Source organism: Hordeum vulgare, chromosome 7H (assembly GCF_904849725.1).
Source record: "Hordeum vulgare subsp. vulgare chromosome 7H, MorexV3_pseudomolecules_assembly, whole genome shotgun sequence".
Lineage (NCBI taxonomy): Eukaryota > Viridiplantae > Streptophyta > Magnoliopsida > Poales > Poaceae > Hordeum > Hordeum vulgare.
This window is the reverse complement of record NC_058524.1, coordinates 406309732-406332198: the sequence shown is the minus strand read 5'-3', so window position 1 is coordinate 406332198 and position 22467 is coordinate 406309732. Positions and strand designations below refer to the sequence as shown.

Sequence of the window (22467 nt, the reverse complement as noted above, 5' to 3'; positions counted from 1 at the left end):
TGTGAGAATTCATAGGTTAACACAGATAGAAGTCCCTGGAGATTCGGTTTAACTATTGAACTCGAACCCCCAAAATGTCTGAAGACATTGATGATGGCGAAGCCATTGGTGGTTTGCGAAGATAATCGCTTGAAGATCATGAAACACGAATACAAAGTTTGTTGTTGTTTTGTTTCTTCTTTTCTGAGTCATAGGAACCACCGTACTGTAAAGTGGGGTCGATGTGATCGAAGTCAAACGCTGATGTGATGCTCAACCAAAAATATATATGTCTTCAAGTGAAGACAGTGAGAGGAAATCTCTTCCAGAGTTGGTCCAGTCAGCATTGCTTGTAGCCCAAGTAATGTTGCCGCACGTGTATTTGAAATCCGATCGTTGGAACACATGTCAGTTGGCCATTGACACATGGTCATTTTGGTCATATCATGTTGTGTTACCTGCTGAGTATAAATGACCCACCCCCTTCACCATATGTTGGCGGTTGCTTAGAGTTAGATACATTTGTTGTCGTTTTGGAGCAACCCACCTCGAAGACAGTGAAAGAGAACCATCATGTGAGAATAAACCAAAACACCTAGAGCCAGAGTGTTTGAGCATCACCGAAGCTGTTCTGTTCGGAGAGAACTGAAGACTTATTACACTTGAACAGTGTAACCGGCGTCTCGGGGGCTAAATAAGGTTTGCCCTAAACACACCCTTAATTCCAAATCTTTCTTCTGGGTCGGTCAAAAGGTCCAAAACCGAAAAGCAAGAGGCAAACAAGCCCAAACCCTTCCAACGAGCCCTCCAAGCAGCCGCAACCGCTGCCGCGCCGCAATCGTCCATGGCGGCTCAGCCGCCGTCTTCCGGAGTGCCGGCGGCAGCCGGAAACACCAAGCGCACCCCGAAGCGAAAGCCCAAGACAAAACCAGTCGCCCCCTCCGCCCTAAACCCTAACTGGGCCCAGCTCCAGTCCAAGCTCCCTGCCTCCACGTTCCTCGGCAAGCGCAAGCACCGCCCCGTCCCTTCTCCGCCACCTGAGCCGTCTCCTAACCCTGAGGCGGCGGAGCTGAGTTCCAAGCTTGAGCCGACCTCCGACGACACCAGGTGAGCAGGGCCTGTCAGTTAGCTTCCCCTGTATGCCGCTTTGAGACGTTTGGGTTTTGATCTGGTGGTGGTGGTCAGCTTGACGAAGGCGTTGGCGCTGGATTGCGAGATGGTCGGGGTTGGGGCCGGTGGCAGCAAGAGCGCCCTCGCCAGGGTCACCTTGGTAAGCACCAAGCATCACTTTCTTTTGTTTGGATTCTTGTGTATTTACCAGTGTCATGCTTCATTGCTAACTACGCCGTACCAATGGTAAACGCAAATGGGAAGAATGAGGTTGGAGGAGCTGCGCAATCTTGAGACAACTGCATGTGTAATGTTTTGCATTTTGTGCGGAATGACATTTTCTTCAAACGGCTCATCAAGTTGTGTCTGGCGTAGGATCTAAACAAGGAAGAGCACCATAATTAGTTGGTTATTAGAAGAATCCAAAAAGCGTCTGGGTCGAAATATGACTTCCCAATTAAGTTCTGAATCATTCATGCCGCCAAAGGTAGTGGGGTTGCCATACGCAAAAAGGAACCCATAACCAGAGCTTTGTAGTCATGAAATGTCTGGAACTTTCGGGCTAGAAGGTGCTTTTGGCAACTTCAGGTATCAGATGGATGCCACATTAGTATGTTTAGAAGTTGGTAGCTTTATTTGGCTGCAGGAAGATGTTGTAAGCTTGAATTTCGAAAGTAGTAACCAGTAATACAATATTCAGGTATCAGTTTAAATAACTCTTGATTAGCTTATGTTCCTTCTAGTAATAATGTATCGTAATTGTTACATCATGTGTTAGGGTAGGTATAGTGATCCTCCATGTCAACTAAAGATGACAATAAGAAAACATATTATACAATGGAACACTCTGTTATGTCTAGCAATTAGTGTTTGATGCGTCTAAAATTTTGTGGTGATTGCTTCCTCCAATCCAAAGTGCAAGTCTGTCACGACTCACGACATGAAGATCTTCAATACACTGCTTTGACCATCAATTCCTTATAGAACTACATTTCATTATGATAAATCTAGTAAGGGCCTCTTTGCTTCCATCGAAATTCATAGGAATTCTAGAGGATTCCATTTCGTAGGAGTTTTTCTTGTGGGGCTTATTTGCTTTATTGAATTGAAACAACAACAACAAAGCCTTTAGTCCCAAACAAGTTAGGGTAGGCTAGAGGTGAAACCCATAAGATCTCGCGACCAACTCATGGTTCTGGCACATGGATAGCAAGCTTCCACGCACCCCTGTCCATGGCTAGTTCTTTGGTGATGCTCCAATCCTTTAGATCTCTCTTTACGCACTCTTCCCATGTCAAGTTTGGTCTACCCTGACCTCTTTTGACATTATCAGCACGCTTTAGCCGTCCGCTATGCACCAGGGCTTCTGGAGGCCTGCGCTGAATATGTCCAAACCATCTCAGACGATGTTGGACAAGCTTCTCTTCAATCGGCGCTACCCCAACTCTATCTCGTATATCATCATTCCGGATTCGGTCCTTCCTTGTGTGGCCACACATCCATCTCAACATGTGTATCTCCGCCACACCTAACTGTTGCACATGTCGCCTTTTAGTCAGCCAACACTCAGCGCCATACAACATTGCGGGTCGAATCGCCGTCCTATAGAACTTGCCTTTTAGCTTTTGTGGCACTCTCTTGTCACAGAGAATGCCAGAAGCTTGGCGCCACTTCATCCATCCGGCTTTAATTCGATGGTTCACATCTTCATCAATATCCCCATCCTTCTGCAACATTGACCACAAATATCGAAAGATGTCCTTCTAAGGCACCACCTGCCCATCAAGGCTAACATCCTCCTCCTCCTCATGCCTAGTAGCACTAAAAGCGCACCTCATGTACTCGGTTTTAGTCCTACTAAGTCTAAAACCTTTCGATTCCAAGGTTTGTCTCCATAACTCCAACTTCTTGTTGGCCCTTGCCCAACTATCATCGACTAGCACCACATCGTCCGCAAAGAGCATACACCATGGGATATCTCCTTGTATATCCCTTGTGACCTCATCCATCACCAAAGCAAAAAGATAAGGGCTCAAAGCTGATCCCTGATGCAGTCATATCTTAATCGGGAAGTCATCGGTGTCGCCATCACTTGTTCGAACACTTGCCACAACATTATCGTATATGTCCTTGATGAGGGTACCGTATTTTGCTGGGACTTTGTGTTTCTCCAAGGCCCACCACATAACATTCCGCTGTATCTTATCATAGGCCTTTTCCAAGTCAATGAACACCATATGGAGGTCCTTCTTTTGCTCCCTATATCTCTCCATAAGTTGTCGTAGCAAGAAAATGGCTTCCATGGTCGACCTCCCAAGCATGAAACCAAACTGATTTTTGATCACACTTGTCATTTTTCGTAAGTGGTGCTCAATGAATCTCCCATAGCTTCATTGTATGGCTCATCAGTTTAATTCCACGGTAATTAGTACAACTCTGAACACCCCCCTTGTTCTTGAAGATTGGTACTAATATACTCCGTCTCCATTCTTCTGGCATCTTGTTTACCTGAAAAATGAGGTTGAAAAGTTTGGTTAGCCATACTATCGCTGCCCCGAGGCCTCTCCACACCTCAACGAGGATACAATCAGGGCCCATCGCATTGCCTCATTTCATCCTCCTTAAAGCCTCCTTGACTTCCGACTCTTGGATTCGCCGCACAAAACGCCTGCTAGTATCATCAAAGGAGTCGTCCAGTTCAATGGTAGAGCTCTCACTCTCCCCATTGAATAGCTTGTCAAAGTACTCCCTCCATCTATACTTAATCTTCTCGTTCTTCACCAGGAGTTGATCTGCTCCATCCTTGATGCACTTGATTTAGTCTAACATCCCTCGTCTTCTTCTCTCGGATCTTGGCCATCTTACAAATGTCCCTTTCGCCTTCCTTCGTGTCTAACCGCTGGTAGAGGTCCTCATACGCTCGACCCTTGCTTCACTCACAGTTCGCTTTGCGGCCTTCTTTGCCATCCTGTACTTCTCTATGTTGTCTGCACTCCTGTCTAGATATAGGCGCCTGAAACAATCTTTCTTCTCCTTAATTACCTTCTGGACATCATTGTTCCACCACCAGGTATCTTTAGCTTCTCTTTTGCTTCCCATGGACACTCCAAACTCCTCTGAAGCCACCTTATGAATGCAAGTCGCCATCTTCATCCACATGTTGTCTGCATCACCTCCTTCCTCCCAAGGGCCCTCCTTAATGACCCTCTCCTTGAACGCCAGAGCTACCTCCCCCTTGAGCTTCCGTCACTTTGTTCTAGCGACTTTGGCATGCTTGTCCCGCTGGACACGAATCCGAAAGCGGAAGTCAGCAACCACAAGCTTATGCTGAGGGACAATACTCTCTCCAGGTATCACCTTACAGTCTAGGCACGCACGCCTGTCTTCTCTTCTCGAGAGGATGAAATCAATCTGGCTAGAGTATTGACCACTACTGTAAGTCATTAGATGTGATTCTCTCTTCTTAAAGAGGGTGTTAGCTACGATCATGTCGTAGGCTAGCGCAAAGCTTAAGACATCTTCTCCTTCTTGATTCCTGATGCCATAGCCAAATCCCCCATGCACCCCTTCAAAACCTGTGTTAGATGTGCCCATGTGGCCATTGAGGTCTCCTCTTATGAAGAGCCTCTCGCCAATCGGCACACTCCTAACCATGTCCTCAAGGCCTTCCCAGAACTCCCTCTTGGATGCAAAGGATATCAACACCTCTCCTCACCGCTGTGTCAACTACCTCCCGAAGCTTACCTGTGAGAGACCCTACGTTCCAGCTACCTAAGCGAATCCTCCTAGGCTCGGCTAGCTTCCTTACCATTCACACTCGTCGAGTCAAATGCAAAGACCCTTCTCATTTTCCACTACACCCGGGCGCTGATGTAGCGCACCACTAAGGATGCGACGACCCGATCCTCGCTCACTTACCACCGTATCCAGATCATGATACGGCGCGCCACCTGGGAGGTGACGGCCCAGCCCTTGCCCATTTGACACCGCACCCGGGTTCCGATGTGACCCGTCGCTGAGAGGGTTACGCCCCAACAAAAATCTTTTGGGTTTCATCTCCATAAGAGTGGTTGAGTTTTGACGTTGGCTTGCCAAGCCTATCACAACCCTCCTCCTTTATCCGGGCTTGGGACCGGCTATGTTGAGACAACATAGGCGGAGTTGCTTTGTCGAATTGGAATTCATATAAATTTTTCGTGATGTAATTTGCATGCAACTGTAGATAAAAATTTCCATTGGGTCCAACCTAATGGAAATTTCTCTTTGTTTCAATGACAACTATGGCATGTGATTAACCATTTGGGGAAAAGAAAGTCCTATGTTACACGTTCCTGTGCTTTTAATTCCTGTATGATTCAACATTTCATGATCCAATTCCTATGTTTTACTGTTTCTGTTCTTTTAAAGTCCTATGACCAAAGAATACTAGTTTGATATTTGTGATGTTACTATTTCTTTCTTTATAGATGGTCAAACTTATAAATGAATTTATAACATTTTAGGAGTGTTTGTACACTATCTTTTCCTACAGACCCGGAAGCATATACAGTTAGCAGTAGCACTCCTAATATTACAGTACATATATTTAAAACATCTGCATTAGTTACTGCTAAGAGTAATTCGTTAAGTTTATTATATTCGCGAAGGTTCTGTCGTTGCGAATCGCTCCTAAGCTCGACAACCTGGTGAGCCGCAACCAGAACGCCTTCATCACCGGACGCACGCTCCACGACAATTTTATGCTCGTCCGGCAGTCTCTTCGGATGCTCCATCACCTGGGCGCGCCGTGCATTATGCTCAAGCTCGACCTCACGCGGGCTTTTTTGACTCCATATCCTGGCCGTTCCTCTTCGAGGTTCTGCGTCAATATGGGTTCAGGGACAGGTTCAGGGAATGGCTGGCCATTCTCTTATCTTCGGCCAGCACGCGAGTCATGCTCAATGGATTGCCCGACCCCCCGATCTGGCACCGTCGTGGGCTGCGCCAAGGTGACTCCACATCGCCGCAGCTATTTGTCCTGGCGGTCGACGCGCTTGCCCGCCTCATGCACCGGGCGCTCCAGACCGGCATCCTTCGGCGCCTGCACCCCCGCCGCAACATCCCGGCCATTTCTCTATATGCCGACGATGTGATGATGTTTTGCCATGCTGAGATGGAGGAGGTGCTCGCCGTGAAGAGCATTCTGGGTATCTTTGAGACTGCATCGGGCCTGCAGGTCAACTACGGCAAGAGCTCGGCCACGACCCTGCATGGCGGCGAGGATGGTGCCGCCTTGCTGGAGGCGCTGGGCTGCCAGTCCGCGGACCTGCCTATCACCTACCTGGGCATCCCGCTCACCTCCCGTCGACCCTCAGCGGCACAGATGCAGCCGCTGGTAGACGCTGTGGCAGGCCGCCTCCCGTCATGGAAAGCATGGCTCATGAACAAGGCAGGGCGGCTGGCATTGGTTAAATCAGTCCTCAACGCGATTCCAACTCACCAGATGCTTGTCCTAGTGCCCCTGAAGAAGACTCTGAAGCAACTTGAGAAGATCCAGCGTGGCTTCCTCTGGGCTGGTCACGAGGCCGCGCTTGGAGGGCACTGCCACGTGAACTGGCGCACGGTCTGCCGGCCGCTCGCATTCGGCGGGCTGGGCATCCGAGACCTTGAGCGCATGGGGCTCGCGCTCAGACTTCGTTGGCTATGGCTATCGAGGACGGATGCCGACCGAGCATGGCAAGGCCTCGACCTGCAGTTCTCCCATGAGGAGCTCGGCCTGTTCCATGCATCCACCTTCATGGTGGTAGGAGATGGCCTCACTGCGCTGTTCTGGGAGGACTGCTGGCTGCATGGGCAGTCTATACGCGAGCTCGCGCCCCTGTTATACCTATGCATTCCCAAGAACAGAAGAAGAGCGAGGACGGTGGCGGAAGGCATCGCCGGCAATGCCTGGGCTCGAGACATTCGCGGCGTAGTGGGCCTGCAAGAGATCGGCCAATACCTGAGGACATGGCAGCTCGTTGCACGCACTATTCTGTCCACTGAGCCGGACAAGCTCGTTTGGAAGTGGACGGCCAACGGCATCTACTCGGCAAGGTCTTGTTATCGGGCAACCTTCCACGGATCATTGACATGCCATTCATGGCAGCTCATCTGGAAGGGATGGGCCCCTCCGAAGGTCAAGTTCTTTCACTGGCTAGCGAACCTGGACCAATGCTGGACTGCGGCAAGGCTCGCGCGCCGAGGACTTCCCCACCACACCCGCTGCCTGTTATGCGACCAAGAGCCGGAGACCATCCAACACCTGCTGCTCTCTTGCCCCTTTGCGAGGCAGGCCTGGCACGAGACACTATCCTGGCTGCGTCTACCAGCCCCGTTGCCGGAGCACGATGCCTCCATCCAGGACTGGTGGAGGAGGGCGAGGGATGCCACTCCATCAGCGCTCCGCAAGGCACTGAGATCTGCCACGCTGCTGGTGCCCTGGATGATATGGAAGCATAGGAATGCGTGTGTCTTCGACCATATACCTCCGTCGCTCGACGAGCTCTTGGATAGGATCAAAGATGAGATAAGGTGCTGGGCTAGAGCCGGGGACAAAGGGCTTAGGGTAGTCTTGCCCCCATGTCCACTAGGCCACCATGTAGCAATGCTGTAACCACCTCTTAGGAGGCTGTAATCTCCCTTCTTTTCAATACGAAGAAACGCAAGGCTCTTTGCGTTTTCTCGAAAAAGTTTATTTTTCTACGGCGAAGCTCAAACCCTGGTTACGTGGAACTATCCACCGACACATACTCTTCCTTTCTTCTGTTATGACCCTGTCGTCCATCATTACCCCTTTCTTCCAATGTCTGTGGAGGGTTAAAACACTCTAGAACAGTAACACCGCCTACCATCATTGACCTTGCTCCCCCATGACAGCTGCTCCATCAAGGAGCATCTACTGCACCACATACCTATATGAACCATGGCAGTTCATGCTCTTCTTCGCCTACACATGGGCAGCTCATATGCTTGGCCAGATTGGTTTCAGTTTTTCTGTTCTATTTCTTTTTAGGGGCAGTTGGCTATATTATGTCTGTCAACTCTTTGCTGAGCTACCGATTTATCCTTCTCAATAAGTAGTTAGTGCAACAAATACAGTTCAATGCTAGACCTCTTGTTATCTTTGATGTTTGTGGAAAAGAAAAGATATCATAGATGGCACTTCAAAGGGCAAATGCATGTACATGAACACATGGTACATGAGTTATTCCCACCATCCACTGCCATAAAGTTGCTTTGAGATTCACAAAAGAATTTGCTAAAAGAATTCATTTTGGACCGTTTTCTTTGTTTCTGGAAAGTAAAAAAACCTTGATTGGACTGAATAGACATGACAATGAACGTAAAGCAAGTTACCTACAGTGGGCATATGTTCACCCCATTTTTTTCGAGAGGGTGGGCTATGCAGGACATATATATATATAGGTTAAAGCCATTGCAATTGGTGTATGGCCTACTGCATTGCTGACCAGACCTGCCCATTCGGTCTATGCTTTTCCCATCTGTCCCCCCATTTACTCCTCGGTAACAAGACATGGATTCAAGGCAAGGACTTGGTACCATTGGCTATGCAAGCCCAAGGTAATCAAATGCATACAAGCACCTGGGTCTATATTAAACAATGCCGAAGACTACCATATACTGTAACTTATACAGTTCTGACATTGTAGCCAAGCTCGTACGAAAATAGTACAACTAGTATCTTGTAACCATCCATGTGGTTATCCTTATGGAACACACCATAAATGTCTTGAATCTTGGTGTCTTCAGCCTTTCGCGAGGTGGTCTATTTCCAATGAACAGATCTGGAGTATGAAAACATTAAACATGAACTGGAGGAACTCAAGCAGGACTTGAATTGAATATAAACCTTCTGCTCTTTGTTTAGGCTGGTAATTGTAGAGCAAACTGATAGCAGGTGGTCATGACTCAAACCGGTAGCAACTGGTCATTCAGTTTCACATAGCTCTGTGCTAACAACTCAATTTTAAACCCGACTACTCAAAGCAATCATAATCAAATTGTTGAATTGAAGCTTACGGATGTCAGACATAACTCAAAAAAGGATGGCAAGGCCATCAGCCATCAAACATTTTGAGACTAGGACAGCTCAACACAATTCGCAGCCCAAACTGAGCCTGCTACACCTCACTACCAAAAGTACAACCACACAACTCATAATTCACGCCAAGCAGTTCCATCGGAGCAAACTCCCAGCCAAAGCACGTCTGAATCCTGTTAAGGTTCATGCACTAGCCAACGCTACCAAATGTTCAAACTGATGGAAAGGGCTAGGCAATCCACATATACACTTCAACACCCCCTCTCACGTGTGGGGCGGAAAGTCAACAAGTGGACAAACTTAGAGGTATGGCCCAAGAGGCCTATACGTGGACACATAGGGGTCGACAACAATTTTTTGAATAAACTGCAAAAGCCAACAGGCTGGTAATTGTAGAGCAAACTGATAGCAGATGGTCATGACTCAAACTGGTAGCAACTGGTCATTCAGTTTCACGTAGCTCTGTGCTAACAACTCAATTTTAAACCCGACTACTCAAAGCAATCATAATCAAATTGTTGAATTGAAGCTTACGGATGTCAGACATAACTCAAAAAAGGATGGCAAGGCCATCAGCCATCAAACATTTTGAGACTAGGACAGCTCAACACAATTCGCAGCCCAAACTGAGCCTGCTACACCTCACTACCAAAAGTACAACCACATAACTCATAATTCACGCCAAGCAGTTCCATCGGAGCAAACTCCCAGCCAAAGCACGTCTGAATCCTGTTAAGCTTCATGCACTAGCCAACGCTACCAAATGTTCAAACTGATGGAAAGGGCTAGGCAATCCACATATACACTTCAACACCCCCTCTCACGTGTGAGGCGGAAAGTCAACAAGTGGACAAACTTAGAGGTATGGCCCAAGAGGCCTATACGTGGACACATAGGGGTCGACAACAATTTTTTGAATAAACTGCGAAAGCCAACAAGCTGGTAATTGTAGAGCAAACTGATAGCAGGTGGTCATGACTCAAACTGGTAGCAACTGGTCATTCAGTTTCACGTAGCTCTGTGCTAACAACTCAATTTTAAACCCGACTACTCAAAGCAATCATAATCAAATTGTTGAATTGAAGCTTACGGATGTCAGACATAACTCAAAAAAGGATGGCAAGGCCATCAGCCATCAAACATTTTGAGACCAGGACAGCTCAACACAATTCGCAGCCCAAACTGAGCCTGCTACACGCTCACTACCAAAAGTACAACCACACAACTCATAATTCACGCCAAGCAGTTCCATTGGAGCAAACTCCCAGCCAAAGCACGTCTGAATCCTGTTAAGCTTCATGCACTAGCCAACGCAACCAAATGTTCAAACTGATGGAAAGGGCTAGGCAATCCACATATACACTTCAACACCCCCTCTCACGTGTGAGGCGGAAAGTCAACAAGTGGACAAACTTAGAGGTCTGGCCCAAGAGGCCTTTACGTGGACACATAGGGGTCGACAACAATTTTTTGAATAAACTGCGAAAGCCAGGACTTGAACTCAAGACCTTAGGCCTGATACCATGTTAAGCTTCATGCAGTAGCCAACGCAACCAAAAGTCCGAACTGATGAAAATGGCTAGGCAATCCACATATACACTTCAACACCCCCTCTCACGTGTGGCGCGGAAAGTTAACACATGGACAGACTCAGAGGCATTGCTCAAGAGGCCTATACGTGGAATGAAAAAAATAGCGCGCTATATAAAATTGCGTAGCCCTTGAAAATATGCTATTAGCGAGACATTGTACACTTATCAATTTAGCGAGTCAATTCTGTATACGCTATAGCGTGCTATTAGCGGCGGTATATCGCGCTATTTTTTCAGTGATATGGACACATAGGGGGCGGCGGCATTTTTTGAATAAACTACGAAAGCCAGGACTTGAACCAAAGACCTTAGGCTTTGATACCATGTTAAGCTTCATGCACTAGCCAACGCAACAAAAGTCCGAACTGATGGAAAGGGCTAGTGCAATCCACATATACTGTAACACCCCCTCTCATGTGTGACAGGGAAGACAAATCAACACGTGCAACCGAAAGAGAGCGACATCGCGCGAAACTCACGTATGACTCAAGAGGCCTCTTCGTGGACACAAAGGGGGGCTATCAACAATTTTTAATAAATTGCGAAAGCCAGTACTTGAACTCAAGAGCTTAGCTCTTATGCCATGTTAAGCTTCATGCACTAGCCAACACAACCAAAAGTCCGAACTGATGGAAAAGGCTAGTGCAATCCACATATACACTTCAACAAATCCTACAAACACCCTGCCTTAGCTGCAAACATCACGAAATTACGAAGGGAGAGGGGTGAGCATGGCCTACCACAACCATCATGAACATGAAAAGAAGCAGCTCTGAACCAAGAGAAATCTAGAACTCTGACAACAGTTTGTATCGTGAACAATATATCATTTCGTTTTCTAACAAGGCGAGAGAATAGAGATCATGAAGAAAAAATTGTAGTACCCAACATTTGTATCCACCACCATAAACATGATCTATTACCATATGGATAAAAAACACATCTCTTGACCAAAAGGATCAACACCTAGGGTGTAGAATACCTATTTTTACGTTCTGTAAATGTTGTCTTACACCGGAAGTAAAGAAGGACATACAACAATGTATATCGGCTGTATTTTTTTTACATGACATAAAATTACGTACGTTTAAATGTAATTTTGTGTTTTTATGATTCATATCTTACTTTTCTTATGCCATTTTTTGTGTAATGAACCAATATGAAGGTAATATTTGTATACCAAACGCAAGCTCAAAATATAACGATGTAGCAAATTGTATATGTAGCTGCTTTTTGTTGGTGGCGTTGTTGGAGCCTTCTCCAGTTCGGCGAGACCCATGTGTTGGGGAGGGAGGATAGAGACGGCGTGGAGGCTTTCCCTGATAAATGCCACTTGAGGAGCCCTCCTCAACGGCGGTGGCGTGTGGAGTCTAGCCACGGTTCAACGGTGTCGTTGTTGGAGCCTGGCTTGAGCCCAACGAGATCCATGTGTCGTGGAGAGAGGGGAGCGAGGATCCCTCCCTGACAGCGGTTGCATGTGTGAGCCTACCGATGGTTTGCTGGTGGCGTCATTGGAGCCTGGCTCCAGCCCGGCGAGATCCACATGTTGTGGAAAGAGGGGAGCAGTGAGAGTGGACATAGGTGGGTCGTGTGAGTATGAACAGAGAGGTGAGTCATGTGTGTGGTACATGTTGATGCAGTTGCACTCGCCATTATCTCCATTCATGAGGGAATCAAATGACGGTGGTGAGGAGTACCTGTTCTAGGGCTGCGGTGGCACGTGTCAGGGGTGGCGGACAAAGTAGATGTAGAGTACAATGTGTATTGGAGGCTATTGGATGATGAAGAGAGGGAGGGCAATGTATTGGAGTTCAATATGCTAAAATATTTTCCTCAGTATATTCCTACCCTCTAATGTTATTCTGCTTTTTGTTAGGTTAATTCCTTCGGCAACGTTGTATATGATGAATATGTTAGGCCAATGGAGCGAATTGTGGACTACCGTAGCCATATTAGTGGGATTAGACCTAAGCACATGAATAAAGGTAATGTCATTAGTACATTAGCACCATATGCTATTATATTTTCTGTCGAGGATTGCTATTTGTATGGGTTATGCAACACTATTTTATGATACTACAGCCAAAGATTTCTCGATTGTTCAAAAGGACGTAGCTGAGCTTATCACAGGAAGGGTTCTTGTTGGACATGCCTTACACCATGATCTTAAGGTTGTTACGGATCTTAACCCCATTCGCCAAGCACTTTGTTATCTTGTCTAATGTGGTACTATCTTTGCCAGGTCCTGCTACTAGGCCATCCAAAGAAGGACATAAGAGACACCTCAGAATATGAGATTTTCAGACGGTTAGATGGTCTAAATATCTACTCTTTACTAAGATTGCTTAGCACTGTAATGACATGTGTTTCAATTTAGGGAGGGCAAGCGGAGATCGTTGAAAGATCTTGCTGCTCAAGAACTTTGTGTTAAGATACAACAGCAAGAGCACTGCCCGGTATGTGTGATACTGTACTCATAATACTCCCTCCGTCCCAAAATAACTGTCTCAACTTTGTACTAGAGCTAGTACAAAATTGTACTAAGCTTAAGACACTTATTTTGGGACGGAGGGAGTATATTTTTTTATATGGTGTTTAAGCCTTGAGTTCAGTTTTGTGCCCCTCAACAGTACATTTTGGTTTATTTTAGCCATTCCAATACTTTTGCTTCAATGACTAATAAATCAGTGTCGCGCCAACAAGTTGTGTCAAGTTGAACTAGAATGATTCAGGAGCTCACTAAACAACATTTAATATTGAGTGCTTGATTATACAGATGCTAATAGACCAGGGGCTTATTATAAAATTTGGCTTGTTTATCGACTATCTGATTTGTTCTTGAGTCGATGATCCATAACTTACCACTCGTTCACATAATCACTTGCTAGTAGACTGAAAATTGTGTCCATAACTAGTTTCCATGGTGATTTTGGTAACCGTATAGATTGAGGACGCTCGGGCAGCAATGTTCATTTACAAGAAGCACAAGAAAAGTTGGGAGAAGAACAAGAAAGATCAATTCAGGTTCAAGAACAAGCAGAAGAAGCGAGGCAATAAGAAATCTGCTGAAGGCAGCGAGAAGGACCCCAATGTCCCAATAGTTCTACTGTAGGAAATATAGATGTAGGGGGCTAGGGCCAAGCAGTGTCGTTCTTAACATGGATTTCACGACGCCAAAGGGTGTGTCGTGTGGGAATTTCAGATGGTCCCTGTGAAGATTTCAAGATCAGCACGCCAACCTGGGAATTTCTCCGGACGAACCATGAACTTCGGTACCATGCTGGACGGGTGGATGGATGGCTATGCCGTGATTATATCTGTTGATTCGGATTTCTCTGTATCACATCTGTTTGAGGGATTGATTGAAAATTGCGTGGTTGATCATTCCTCACATCACATTGTGATGAAACTTCGCACATGCGTGCAAGGTTCTGTAACAAGTATTTACATGATGAGCTGAAAAATGCCGCAGCCGATAATATTTGGTTGCTGGTAATTCCACTTTGAGTACTTGGTTTGGCTTGTAACTAGAGTAGATGGCAGATCTCTCTGATCACGCCATTTCCTCACTGAAAACTGGTACTGTTGCAGTGGCAGGCAGTTGCTGTCCAGCATGTTTAAGAAATACGGCTTGGGAGTAGCGATTAATCGATGAATCGGCCTATTAACTGGATTAATCGGTTGATCATTAATCGGTAGATTAAATATAAACTTGTCAACTTATATCTAAATTTTCTATGTATTATACCATAATTCCACGCACCTAGCTATGTAATATACTAAAATATTTCATTGTAGGTATATAAAAAATAGATAAGAGGTAAAATTAAAAATCGTGATACATCTAAATATATAAAATCTCAAAATTCAATATGATCAATTAAATATTTAAATTTATCCATATATTTGAAAACATACATCACATAATATACTACAGATAACAACCAAAATCAACAGTTTCATCCACCCATCTACAAAATTGTAATCCATAATCTATCAATATATGAATGCTGGATTCTCCATCAAGATATGGGGGAAAGATGGTAGTACCTTGCCTGCTGGTGATGCCATTGATGAAGAGAATGACGAGCATCCCATGGGAGAGGATGGGGAATGTCCAAGGGGGGTGGGGTCCAGGCAAACGACCAGAATGGCAGAGCAACTAGATCTTCCAGGTGTAGTGTGGTGAATGGCATTGGTGAGAACACGACTAGCCACCAACCAAGTTAGGAAGCGACGAAAGGAGCATGGGGAGGAGGGACAAACCCTAGGTATTTAGTGAAAAGAGGGGGTGGGAGGCGTTATGTGCTAAATTTTGAAATTCGTTTGTCCACCAGTTAATAGGCCAGCAGTGACTAATCGGTCTGGCAACTAATTAATCGGTATGACAAGTGATTAATCGGTCTAACTGGCCAATTAATCGGTATGGAAAGTTAACATGATGAATAGGTGTTATTCGATTCGGTCACTTTAAGAGTAGCGATTAACTCGCAAATTAACTGGTTAATCGGACGGATTCTTGAACAATGCTCTGGGTATTCTTCTGTGGTAACAAATCATGGTTCACAAGGCCCGCCGGTCCATCTTTCCACATATACTCCCCGTTTATAAATATAAAACCTTTTAGAAATTTCAATATAAACTATATACGGAGTAAAATGTATGAATGTGTATTTTAAAATATGTCTATCTATCTGTATATATTTTATATTGGAAGTTCTAGCTGGTATCGAACTAAGGGAGGGTAATAGTTCCTTTATCTGGTGTATCTGGAATGACATCCGTGAAGGTCTAAGAAGAAAATAATCGATGCTTCAGAAAAACTGTCATTTCATCACGAAAATTTGCACACATCTGAAACACACATAATTGTTTATTAATAAAAAAATAGTAATCATTTTTTAATCATTTTAGTATTTTTGTATTGCACTGTAGCAAAGGGTGCAGTGTGCTCGAGCTCACAAACTCCATTTCCCGTTCTGCCTTACCAATGTAACGACCGATGCATCGCGATCACATCTCTTTCACCAATGAGAGACATGATGCTAAGACGATGTTACCAGTGCCACCATGGCCATGCGCGCGCAATATACAGTACGTGTATTTCTTCTACTGGGTGGCTGTCAAAAACTAAGGGATCAGGTCTCAACAACTCATTTTCTTCTTCGAGTTCTTCGTTCGCAGGTGGTGGTGGTATGTAAAAAGCATCTAACAAGTTCACCGGCAAAACAGCAACTCAAAAGTAGAGTGACACAAACGATGGAGCTAGGCCTCTATGGACAGGTTCTTCTTGTGTCTGCCGAGCTTCAGCCGGGGCGTGGCATCAGCTTTCACCACGGCCAGCTTGTCGTCGTCGCTCGCCGTCGCCGCCTTGGCATCCGCATCCTTGGTGCTGCAGATCTGCGGCTTTGCGCCGAGGGAGAACAACCTGCTCTTGCCGGCGCTCCTGCTGCGGCCCAGCCTCGCGATCTCCTCCCGCATGGTGGAGCACTCCTTCTCCAGCTCGGCCACCCGCTGCTTCATGCCGTCCATGCCCTCGCGCAGGGCCTGGTTCTCCCTGGCAGCCAGGGGCCAGCCGACGCCGCCGCGGTGTTGCTCGCTAGAGGTTGGCAGGCCGAGCTGCCTCGAGCCGCCCTCCAGGTTCTCGGAGATCATGAGGCACTCGGCGATGGAGCTCCGGAGCTGGAGCTGCTCGAAGAAGAGGACCTGCACGATGACCCGCAGGGGTAGACGCTCGTTCTGCGCCGCGTGGGTGCAAGCCTCCAGGGAGAGCTTCTGGCAGTCCATCACCCGGCAAAGCTCTTCCTTCTCCGATTCCGAGAGATGGGGATGCGCCTATGTACAGGAGCAGAAACAAAACATAAAACAAACATCAGCAAGGTGAACTTATGATTGATGCCACATCAAACATTACTAATACGGAAGATGAAAGGAAGAGTAGTATAAGCACCATCTTCGTGCAACCTAAATAATGTTTCTGAACCTATTCTGCTATTTCTTCAATAACCTCTTTATCCTGTGGCGCAAGCTGAATGATCACAAACCTATACTGTACTATCAGCTTGTTTGTAAAAAAAATCAACCTTTCGTAATTACTCTAGTTTCACTGAGAAAAGGTTTTGGAACAGAAAACAGAACAGCTATCCACCAATCCTTTCAAAATATAACTCGACAAGAAGTTACAAGGATAGGAAGAACTAAGTTATGGATGCTAATCATGATTTGCCTTACTGAGGATATGCAAACAAATTCACCTACAGGTGTGTTATTGTGTCGAAACAGGGAACAGAAATAAAAAAGTGTTACCTTGAGATAGATGTCAATGGCACGATAAAGTCCATCATCTATTGGCCGAGCATATTCTGGTATGGCAGAAGCCAAGGACCGAAACTTTGGTAACTTTAGGTTGGCATCTGGTGCAACTTCAGCTAGGTAGCCGTCGATCAACTTAGCAACCATAGTAATCCGCAATAGAGATGGAGAAGCCAATAGGTGCCCATCATCGCCAATGCCAGGAGAAGCTCCACCAGTTTCTTGATCCATTGCCAAGAAGTGATCAAGAATCCTATGTACGCAATCAACATCATAGAGCATTTCAATAGATTCAGACATGTTTGTTATCAGAAGATCTTCCAGAGTGGCCTTGTCAAGCTGCAAACCTATCCGACGCTCCAAGTTGGACATGCAGGATGAGCTGGCTTTAAGGAAGATCGCTGTGCGCAGAAGGCCAAATAACAGCTTGCAAGATGTAACACCCCTTTGGAAAGGCAACAGCCTATCAATCTCCTCAAGAAGATATCTTTGCTCCTCTTCAGAAGGCATGGCTGTTAAAGTTGTCACTGAAAGGCAGCTGTTGACATCGCTAATGCTTTTACGTCGATTCAGACCAGGTAAACGTCTTTTGGCATAATGGTTAAGGGATCCAACAATAATGTCCTGATTGACACCTCGGTATTCCATAGCTGAGATTACCTTCTTGTATAACGGAAGGCTTAAGCATGAAACATCATCATACCACCAATCTGAACTGCAATTTCTTGGCCTTGCTCCAGTGCTAATACCATTCCACAAGAAGGTCCCTCCAGGACTCTGTGTGGGACCGCCGTACTGGCCGACTGGCCAGCCAAATACATCGGGATCAGTACTTGATTTAGTTGCAACTGAGTCTATGCACTTCTTCACAACTTGCAATTTTTCAGCAAGATCAATGACGTCATCGCAAGTATGAAGTGCCTTGATTGAATCTTTCCAGCTTTTGAGAACTGTTTGAGTAAGGAAGTTCTCTGTCTGCGCAATCAAATTTCCCTCGGCGATCTCTTCAGTCATCTCGAGATACTCAGAAGCGCAGCGAAGGTGCACGACATTGGAGGCAGTCAATTCAAACTTCACACCATAGCAGAACCTAGCAGCTAGTTCAAAAGCCTTTGCTCCCCTAGGAATATCAGATAGATCAATGGCACAGCTATCTTCTCCCTTCTCAATTTTCTCTCTGATGAGACGTTCCAGAAGGCCACTCTTCGATAATAGAGGAAACTGTAAAACATATATCATTGTTACAAGGTAATTTACTTCATTCTCCACAGATATGTACAGCTTTTTTTTGCCTCTAAATAACACAGTAGTATGCAGTATGCACATATTGGTACTAGAAGTTGCCCAAAATCAAAGTAAAAATTGTACAATACAACAACAACAACAACAACAACAACCAAGCCTTTCAGTCCCAAACAAGTTGGGGTAGGCTAGAGTTGAAACCCATAAGATCTCGAAACCAAGTCATGGCTCTAGAACGTGGATAGCTAACTTCCACGCACCCCTGTCCATGGCTAAGTCTTTGTCGATATTCCAAACCTTCAGGTCTCTCTTAACGGACTCCTCCCATGTCAAAAATTGTACAATGCTAACAAAATATTGTGTGAAAAAACACATGAATGCCTTAGTGAACTTATTAGTGAATTTTTTACCTTGTGCAGATGAAAAGATTGTTCCCCAACTACCACAGTTATATCACTGGGAAGGCCAGTAGTGCAATACCTACATAACAAACATATTTCCATTAGTAATTTTCTTTCAAACAATTTAGTTTATATAAAATAGTGTGCTTACACAGCTACTCCCTCCGTTCCTAAATATAAGTCTTTTTAGAGATTTCACTAGGAAACTACATACGGAACAAAATGAGTGAATCTTTACTCTAAAGTATGTCTATATACATCCGTATATAGTCTTTTAGTGAAAACTCTAGAAAAACTTATATTTAGGAACGGAGGGAGTATAACTGTAGAACATGCAGAAGTACATGAATATAAGTGGTAAACTTATTCCAGCCAAACCACATGAGATAATATTCAGATAATTTTAGTTTGTTATACACAATCATGCAGAGTTTGAATGAGCTGCTTCTAGTTCGGCCATCTATTCAGCTATTCTAAAGTTGAACATGAGTTCAAGGTAGCAACACAAGATGTACAAGCTCACTACCTTCCATATCTATCCCTATTTCTTTTCTACTATTTCAACATGTAATTGCTCCTTCATGTTCCAGCATTTTTGCTTCTTGGAAAAACATGGTATCATTTGGTGCTCTTTGAGCTCATCGATGGAGTGAACTAAACTTAATGCACTACATAATCCAGCTGAAGAATATCAACATTCTACATTAGCCCAAGCTGGTCTCATTAAGATGGAAAAATTTAGGGAGAAAAGGCCATGTGTTCCAAATATCAGCTAGTTAATTGGCATCTCGGTCAGTTAATCGCTACTCAGTGGGTCACCGAATAGCCGATTAACTGGAAAATTTACCTATTTATCCCTACTTGGCACCCGACCAATATGGTACTAGTTGTTAAGCTTCATGCACTAGCCAACGCAACCAAAAGTCCGAACTGATGAAAAGGGCTAGTGCAATCCACATATACTGTAACACCCCCTCTCACGTGTGACAGGGAAGACAAGTCAACACGTGCAACCGGAAGAGAGCGACGGCGCGCGAAACTCATGTATGACTCAAGAGGCCTCTACGTGGACACAAAGAGGGGGCCACCAGCAATTTTTAATAAATTGCGAAAGCCAGGGCTTGAACTCAAGACCTTAGCTCTGATACCATGTTAAGCTTCATGCACTAGCCAACGCAACCAAAAGTTCGAACTGATGAAAAGGGCTAGTGCAATCCACATATACTGTAACACTAGTTACCGATATCTTGAACGTTGATCACGACCAGCTTCAAGACATATTAACGTGCTTGACTTCCCAACTTCTAGACTTTGTATGCACAGAGAACATGTACTTAAAATATCCATGGTCAGAATTGAAAATAATAATCAAGTTCATATGTCACAATTGCTTCTCTCTCTTCTAAATACAATTTAGATGTATTTAGAAGTGTTGATCAAGTGATGTGCCCAATAAAGATGGTTCTAAAAAAAGATTACACTTAAATAGGATACAAGAGACCACATAAGAGATTAGCTATAAGCCTTCTAACCGTAACAAAAAAAAAGAATCTCAAGGTTCAGATTTGTAGCAGTTTATATTGCAGGACTGGTATCTGACGGAGTAATGCTCAGCGTGATTGTGATGAGAGAACAGAATTTGGAGCAATCAATATGGCACATTTAGTGCTCAACATGTGCAGCTCCAACAAGTACCGAACATAAGAACGACCGGGAACAAAAGTCAGGTGATATTTCTCAAGGAAGGGGGCAATAAATGCTAATCCAGGACAAGCATTCTGCACGGTGACCATCTATTTACCCACCACTGCCTTGATCTCAATAACACCCAAAAATGGTACTATAAAAGGTAGGTTCCATTTTTTCCACGAACAGATGAAGTCCTCCAACACGGTATGCGCATCGAATGCATCGAAGTGACAGTCTTAGCATAATGATATTGATTAACAGGCTGTCTTTGGATAACTGGTAGGGAGTCCTCCCAGAGAGTTGCGTCGGCTTAAAAACAAAAACGTTTGTAGTTTTCCTAGCTGGCCTGGGCTCGATGTTTTGATTAGAGCCTTCCATCCAGAAGGAGTTGGTTAGCATATTATAATCAGTACCACAGATGAAGCCAACAGGAAGAGGTTGGGCCATGGCCGCATGGGAGCTTCTAGTACACACACATGTCACCTATTCAATTATTTTCCCACTTTCTGAAAGTACTAATGGCACATTTCCTACAGTGTCAGTTATGGCAGCAAACTGAGCAAGTAATGAAAACATTGCACGGATTAAAAGGTGTAGCAACTCTAATAAGATGTTAAAATTGTCATCTGCAACCATGAGGAACTGTGTAACTGTGCAGGTTAGACATGTCAGAGGATCATGTTGGGGGGAATGAAGAGAGAAAGAGAGAAGCTGTTCATACCAGTCTTGGCCCTGCTTCCTGAACACATCAGCCCTTGATCCCAGCTTGAGGCAGGCCATGTTAGTAGTCCCAGGTTCCTATGGATGCTGCACTACATGAACGAGGCAGCCGGTTGCTTGGGATCAAAGGCAGAGAGATTCCGCCGGCCCCCCGCACACACTGGAACCAAATCCTCGAGAAACTGAGGAAAAGAAAAGAAAAGGAAGCCACTTTCCCCACGCACGCACGCAAAACCTCAATCTAGCCCAAAATCCCCCGAGACGATGTGGAAGGCGAGGAGCGTCCAGACTACGCGGAGAGCCGACACGAGATTGCAGACCCGCCAGTGAAGAGGAGAGGGAAGGAGAGGTTCCGGCGACCTCTGGAGACGTGGAAAAGAAGGGCCGGCCGGACCTTTGGATAATTGTGACGCCTAAACCCACCCGCCGCGATGGATTGTCCCGCCCAAGATCCCGACTCGACGAAGGTCCGGGAAGAAGAAGGTGAGGAAGAGAGGTGGATGACCAGTGGTGCCGCCGGAGGAGGGGGAGGAAGGTTTGTTGGTTTGTTTGTTTATGATGAGGAGGAGGAGGGTGGGGGAGTAGGAATGTTGTGGCAGGCAGGGAAGGGGATCCAAGAACATTCTCTTCTTTGGCTGGGTGTACTGGACTTGGACTACTAGTACCACTGCTGTGGTGCGGATTTGGGTGGGCTTCACAGCTTCCTATGGAGAAAAGGACACCCAACGGGAAGGAAGGAGAGGAAGGCAGCCAGGCTGTGGGCCCAGAGCCGGCAGGCCCAGAATCCACTTTGGCTGCATTATAGTATTTCTATCTTTTTTAGGGACCAATCTATTCATCGTCAGTCAATCGTACCACTACAACGAGCCCGAAAAGTAGTAAACACTATATTCAATTTTATAGATCATCTAACGACGACTACAAGAACTGAATCGAACCGAATATGCGTCGCTGTTATTGCCCCTTCATCGTCAGATTCGTGCAAAACTTGTTGGAGTAGACAATAAGGAAGTCGTCGTGCTAAGACTTCATAGGACCAACGCACTAGAACATCAACCACCTCGATGAAGAGACACATAGATCGGACGGATCCAACCTCAAGACACACGGACATAGACAAATGAAGACCGGATCTGAGCAGATTCACCAAAGGTTACCATCGATTGGATCCTTTGTGTGTGAGCCTCCGACACCCCTACCCTACCTGTCAGCCAGGGAGAACAAGACAAGCCACGGACCGGATGAGTCAGGCGGCCCAGCACACGCTACACGGGCCAAGAATGGGCCAGCACGGTCCAATCTACTACTTAAGCCAGCTACCACGACGGGTCGATCATCT

At 45.6% G+C, this 22467-nt stretch overlaps 2 protein-coding genes across 2 annotated transcripts; one reads left to right on the top strand and one right to left on the bottom strand.

The window, feature by feature from the left end:
* Positions 1 to 728: 728 nt before the first annotated feature.
* LOC123412897 (RNA exonuclease 4) lies at positions 729 to 14271 on the top strand. The gene is made up of 7 exons (XM_045105857.1): positions 729 to 1086; positions 1165 to 1249; positions 12641 to 12749; positions 12847 to 12935; positions 13007 to 13071; positions 13142 to 13220; positions 13709 to 14271. Exons 1-7 carry the CDS (start codon positions 824 to 826, stop codon positions 13874 to 13876), a joined length of 858 nt encoding a protein of 285 aa, XP_044961792.1. The 5' UTR covers positions 729 to 823; the 3' UTR covers positions 13877 to 14271.
* Positions 14272 to 15902: 1631 nt separating this feature from the next.
* On the bottom strand, positions 15903 to 21802 carry LOC123412896 (BTB/POZ domain-containing protein At1g30440-like). Its single transcript, XM_045105856.1, has 4 exons — positions 21130 to 21802; positions 18729 to 18798; positions 17071 to 18297; positions 15903 to 16599 (listed from the first exon to the last, which is right to left on the bottom strand). The coding sequence occupies exons 1-4, from the start codon at positions 21186 to 21188 to the stop codon at positions 16030 to 16032; spliced, it is 1926 nt and encodes a 641-aa protein (XP_044961791.1). The 5' UTR covers positions 21189 to 21802; the 3' UTR covers positions 15903 to 16029.
* Positions 21803 to 22467: the final 665 nt, after the last annotated feature.